Below are 6,000 nucleotides of genomic sequence, written 5' to 3'. Positions count from 1 at the left end.
ACTGAATGTCTGTAGAAGAGATCATCACAAATCACATTCAACACGTGATTTTGGAATACAGTAATTCGGGGGAGACTGAGCACCACACTTGATGCAGTGGTACCGGATGTGGCTTCGGGACACGCAGAGGCCTAAGAGGAAACAGAAGCAAACTTGCTGACTTACTGAGACACTAAACTTGCAAGGGATAGATGGGATCACATGAGACCTGATTCAAGAAATGTAAAAGCTTTGTAAGTTAGACACCCATCCCACCCAAAATAACGAAACCAAATATATTAGAAAAAAGCATTATAATGGCAACGTACCAATATTCCCTTATCATCCAGGATCGACAGAAACAGAAAATAGCGGCAAAAACCAACTATGAGAACTCTGAATTCACTAAACGGGTGCACGGAGGATTTCAGTAAGTAAATGCAGCAAGGTTGACTGATCCATTTAGGATGACTTGAGAATTATAGATTCTTAGGTTAGCACTTTTAATTTAAAAATAAAGATACACAACCTGTAGTTTAGAAAAATGAAGAAACACTAAGCAAGGCAAAGCCAGGATGGGGAAGCTTTGGTTACTAGATATTATTCTATGTGTTTATATTGCTATATAACTGAAAGTGGAAAATGGCTTTGGATTTTTCAGAAAGTAAGTGTTCACGTCATATCCATAAGCTACTGTATTGGTAAAATGTAGATAAACTCACCATATTCAAGACCTATGAAAGGAGTAGTGCTGACAGACTCACGGATACATGGAAAGCTGACTTCACTCCTAATCTTGACAGGACTATGCTACTAAATCTCCCAAGGCTCCAACTCCCTCTCTTCTCTCTGTTCCTCTCACATCCTGGGTATCACCCACTGCTGACAGGGAGAAGTAATTGGTAAATGATGGAGGAGCAAAGAGAGTCATTTATAAAAGACTTTTATTTTGTCACACAGACATAAACACTTGCTCACAGACAGAGTATTTAAGACACAGTAGTAATCATTACCACAGGTGACAACACTCATTAAGATGACAGGCCTCACGTCTCCTCAGTCATCTCTGAAGACTCACTAAGATGTCACAGCGTACTGGTTAAACTGAGACGTTTACTTTTCATTGAGGAGAGTAAGATTGATTTGGATTAAGTGAAAACCCAAGGCACAGACTGTTTGTGAAATGTAAGATAAAAACAACACTTTGAAGCATCCTGCAGGGATGAAGTGCTGTACCTTCTACAGTTACCCTTCTACAGTCTAAAAGCAGCTTTTGAAATCCTGTGGCTGGGATAACGCAGAAGACACATTCAGGGACTTTCAGATGGACCATGCCAAACACAATCATGTTCTTTCATTAATAATCCTCAATAGGAGCACTGTACCCTAAACATTTTCTGAGGTGGGTTGTGACCCTATTGTAGATAACCTAATATGGCTATATTTTAAAACCTTCCTCTTTTTCCTCTCCCTCTCTCCCCTCCCTTTTCCCTGATGGTTTTGAGGATCTCAGGGCTTTAACACATGCTAGGCAGGCACTCTGCCACTAAGCTTCATCTCTAGGCAATTTTCCCCTGTAAAATTTTCATAAATATGCCCAGTAATTTCCATTTTGAAAATGTAAACTATCTCATAATGGGAAACTGGAACCAGTTATGACTATAACTTTACAGAACTGTTTATGTCCTAATGCTCTTTCATATATCCAATTAATCTTTAATTAATTTAATACAAATAGGTTATGTTAATGATAGTTAACTTTAATTTTATTATGTTAAAAACATAACTTATCAATGAAAAATAAAGCACATTTTGATGCTCTGTGCTCTATTTATGAACACATACTGTAGGTGAAAACTCCTATCATTCCATATGCATAAAGCATTTACTAATGTGCACTGATTACATTATGCAAGCATTAAGGATGCTGTCACGAATGCCAGGCCATTAGTGAAGCACCACCTATGGAGTGCCAATACACAGCAGGACAGGAGAGCCTCTCTCCATGTGTGCACTTCCACACTCGTACAAACTGCAGATGGCGCTCTTCTCATTTCCTCGTCCACTCTGAAGCACACTTTCTGAATGCAACAGAAGCCACCCTCTATGGGAAATGATCATTTTTTTTCCTTTGATTCAAATCAAAGGAATGTAAAAAAAAAAAAATAGTCTGGGGTGTAGCCCAGTTGGCAGAGTACTTATTAAAATAGCATAAGGCCCTGGGTGTTGTCTCCAGTATTGCATACACTAGGGGTGATGGCATACATGGTACTCTTTAAGAAAATGGTCAAAAAAAAAAACCCCAAAAACCAAAACCACAAACAAAAAGGAAAACCACTAAGTTTTTGTTTGGTTTGGTTTTTGGTTTTTCAAGACAGGGTTTCTCTATGTAGCCCTAGCTATCCTGGAACTTGCTGTACAGACCAGGCTGGCCTTGAACTCACAGAGACCTGCCTGCCTCTGCCTCCCAAGTGCTGGGATTAAAGGCGTGCGCCACCACTGCCTGGCTATGAATGAGATTTTTAAAATGAGTGGCACTTACATTTCATTATGACTTTGCATTCAATGATGTCAGTGCTCACACACTTAGTGTCTATGAGACACCTAGAGATCATAGATGGTCTCAAGAACAGCAGCCATTGACCACGCTTGTGTCTCACAACTGAAAGGACAGTACTGGCCATTCTCATTGGTGAGTTCTGGAAGTCCTTTCCATGGGGATCTGAAAAAGAAAAAAAAAGAAAAGCATTTTATGAGGCATAATTTAATGCGTATGAGCAAAGTAGGCAAAGTCCTGATGATTTTTGCTTTTTTCTTTAAAAGCAATCATTTCATCATTTGTTACAAAATAAAGCAATATTCTAAGGGTATATATATACAAAGAATTTAGATTAAAAACTATCCTTTGATATATTCTATTTTGTGATTTAATACTAGCAAATATAAATGAATATTTCATCATTGCTATTTGTTTTTGTTTGTTCGTTTGTTTGTTTGTTTGTTTGAGCTAGGGTCTTGCTGTGTGACCCTTGTTGGCTGGGAACTTGTTATGTAGCGAGGCTGGCCTTGAAATTGCTCCTCTCTGCCTTCCAAGTGCTGGAAACAAAGATGTGTTTCACTAGGCTCAGCTGCATGATTAAAATTTAAAAAAACTGCCATTCCAGAAAATCTATAAATACATATGTAATATCCTCTCAAGCATAATTTTAATCTCGTTTGTGCTCTGAGACACGGTCTTATTAGCTCATGTGGCTCTGAACTCATGCTCTCCCTGTGTTGTTTTGCCATGTGCTGAGATCACAGGCTGATGCCTCCAGGCTGGCAGTAATTTCAGTCTTTCAGAGTAAGTTCATGACTCACACTGTAAATATATAAGTGTATTATGTGTGAATTTGATAGAACTAGAAAACTAAAGGAAGTAATACAGAGACAGCAAGAGTTATAATTAGGAAAATACCAATTAGTTCCATATTCTATGATAACAAGCCAACTGATTACATATTTACCCTAATACTGTACTTTATGCAGTATCTCAACACTGACAGCAACCCCACGAGATAAATGCTATCCCTACATGTACAGAGAGAAGACGGACGTGACGTGACTAGTGACAATTCCCAGTAGCACTACATGGGCTGCTAGTGCATCTCATGATGCTCATGTGAGAGGCAGTGTAGGCCACTTACACATTTAGTCTAAGCATGCAGAAGGAGACACACATATGTCTAGACGTAGAGAAATGCAGGTAGACTTTGGCTGAGTGTATGCCATCTCAGAAAAATACACAGCACTGACACTGTTTAATTCACTAATCATCAGGATAAAGAATATAAGAAATATCACTTGAAATAACAGTAAGATACAAACTGATATTTTAAGGATAATGAAAACTATGACTTGGTAAATGAAACATCTGAAAAGGTCCAACCTGGATACTTAAGTACTTTATGTATCCTAATCACATCCAAATTATCAGTTTTCTTGATAATAATAATAATAATAATACTATTCCACAAGTACAGACCATAAAACATAATATCCTCAAGTTAAAACCAAAATAGTTAAGGGAGTAAAAATTACATGGTTGAATTAAGATGCAGATGCACACAGCATGCAGAAGTGAATTCTGAGAAAGCCTTGTTTACCTGATATCTGATACACTATCTGGACATTAGTCATGCAATAACTTACCTCTCAAGATGAACATAATGTCTGGAAAGGACATTTTTAACCAAAACTACAGTCTTCGCAGCAGTCTCTGGGCCCATCAGTTTGGAAAAATACAACTTTGCACGAAGAAAATACCCAATAGGCCATAGCCACTCCTAAATTATGATTTAAAAAGAAAGAAAAAAAGAATTGTGATATCGAAATTTATTTCAAAACCAACTTAAATTGAAAACTTTGAAAAGAGAAACGAAATTCTTACAGGTCCTTGGTGGTAATTGAAACCTCTAGCAAGATTGTAGTTGTCATTGTCTAAGGCATTATCATAAACTCCACAGTAAACCATATCACTGCAAAATGATTGGAGTTTGAGGTCAGTAAAAGGTCAGGCATCATAGAGGAGCATCAGAATTTCAACAGTAAAGGCAAGAAAAATAATCATTTTCTCTCCCAATCTATAGCGTGAGTTTGCTCAGCATCAGTACATTACTTAACACAAAATTAGTATATGTGAGTACAGAGGACTTTATAATGTGCTCAGGAAAGATTAACAGAGAAGTCAGGTGTCCTTAAGCTTTCTTTCATATTTAGAGCCCAGATAATAACTTACTTACAGTTGAAGGTCATGACACTAGAGAAGGGAGCATAGAAAGGGAGGAAGGAAAGAAAAAGGAAGATAACAGCATATATGTGATGTGGGAGCAGAAGGAGGGCCATAAAGTGGGAGGAAGAACAGGTGGCCAGGAAATGGGAGAGGGGTGTCACAGAATTATGTATGAAAAATGTCACAGTCACAGCTATTACTTTGTATGCTAATTTTAGAAAATTAATAAAAAATATTAAAGTGGCTTGTCTTCAAGGAGATAGTCTATAGTTTAACCATTTCACTAGGCTTTTAATATGTGTAACACTGGGCAGTGGTGGCCTTTAATCCCAGCACTTGGAGGCAGAAACAGGTGATCTCTGTGAGTTCAAGGCCAGTCTGGTCTACAGAGCAAGTTCCAGGATAGCCAGGGTTGTTACACAGAGAAACCCTGTCTCGAACCCCCCCCAAAAAAAGTGTATAACAATTAAAATACCCATACAGTTATTTGAATCAGTAAAACATCATTAAAGACAACGTTTCACTGATTGTAGAGCAGAAAGCCACTTATTTATTTATGTAAACTATTTATCTTGTGGTGCCTATTGATCAACCCTAAGGCCTTATCTATGCTAGGCAAACATCCCACCACTTAGCTACATCCTTAGTCCACATAAGGTTATATTTTAAACTTCTCTATGAAGCTATTTTAAAACTTAAATTAGCATACTGTCAAGTTATAAATAACAATTGAATATACATACTGCTAAAATATATAGAATTTATAACACAGTTATACACTTAACAGTGTTACAAACATTGCCAACAAATGAGCTATGCATATTGAAATTTAATTAAATTGTAATTTTAAAATCCTGTTTAGTGATACAAAATGGCCACAAGTGCTTTTAACCTAACTTTTAGTTCTGATCAGAAGGTTTTCTGTTTGTTTTTCGGGAACAGGAGTTTGAAACAGGGTCTCACTGTGTGGTCCTGGCTGACCTGGAACTTTCTCAATAGACCAGGCTAGCTTTGAATTCACAGCGATCTTCCTGTATATGTACACCTGGCAAGTTTTTAATCTGCTCTGAATATGTAAGCATGCGGAAAATGGCAAATATTAGCATATAAAATGTTGCACCTATCAAAATGAAATGAAGCCACGCATGGTGGCATGTCTCTAACTCTGGGACTTGGGAGTTGAGACAGGAAAATCAGTAATTCAAGGTTGGCTTCAGCTGTGTATGATTCTATCTCAAAAAAAAAAAAAA

The 6,000-nt window shown here is 37.5% G+C and overlaps 1 protein-coding gene across 4 annotated transcripts in view; it reads right to left on the bottom strand.

Annotated features, from left to right (window-relative positions):
- Positions 1-906: 906 nt before the first annotated feature.
- The window catches only part of Agl (amylo-alpha-1,6-glucosidase and 4-alpha-glucanotransferase), an 84,126-nt gene continuing 79,032 nt past the window's right edge, over positions 907-6,000 (bottom strand). For all 4 annotated transcript variants that reach the window (XM_087897617.1, XM_048456720.3, XM_085677781.2 and 1 more), the window contains exons 32-34: positions 4,409-4,496; positions 4,171-4,304; positions 907-2,701 (exon numbers count right to left, since the gene is read on the bottom strand). In XM_087897617.1, the coding sequence (XP_087753743.1) occupies positions 2,584-2,701; positions 4,171-4,304; positions 4,409-4,496 (340 nt within the window). In that variant the 3' untranslated portion in view covers positions 907-2,583. The remainder of the gene's footprint in view (positions 2,702-4,170; positions 4,305-4,408; positions 4,497-6,000) is intronic.

Source organism: Myodes glareolus, chromosome 17, assembly GCF_982192425.1.
Source record: "Myodes glareolus chromosome 17, mMyoGla1.1, whole genome shotgun sequence".
NCBI lineage: Eukaryota > Metazoa > Chordata > Mammalia > Rodentia > Cricetidae > Myodes > Myodes glareolus.
This window is presented reverse-complemented; position numbering and strand designations above follow the sequence as displayed.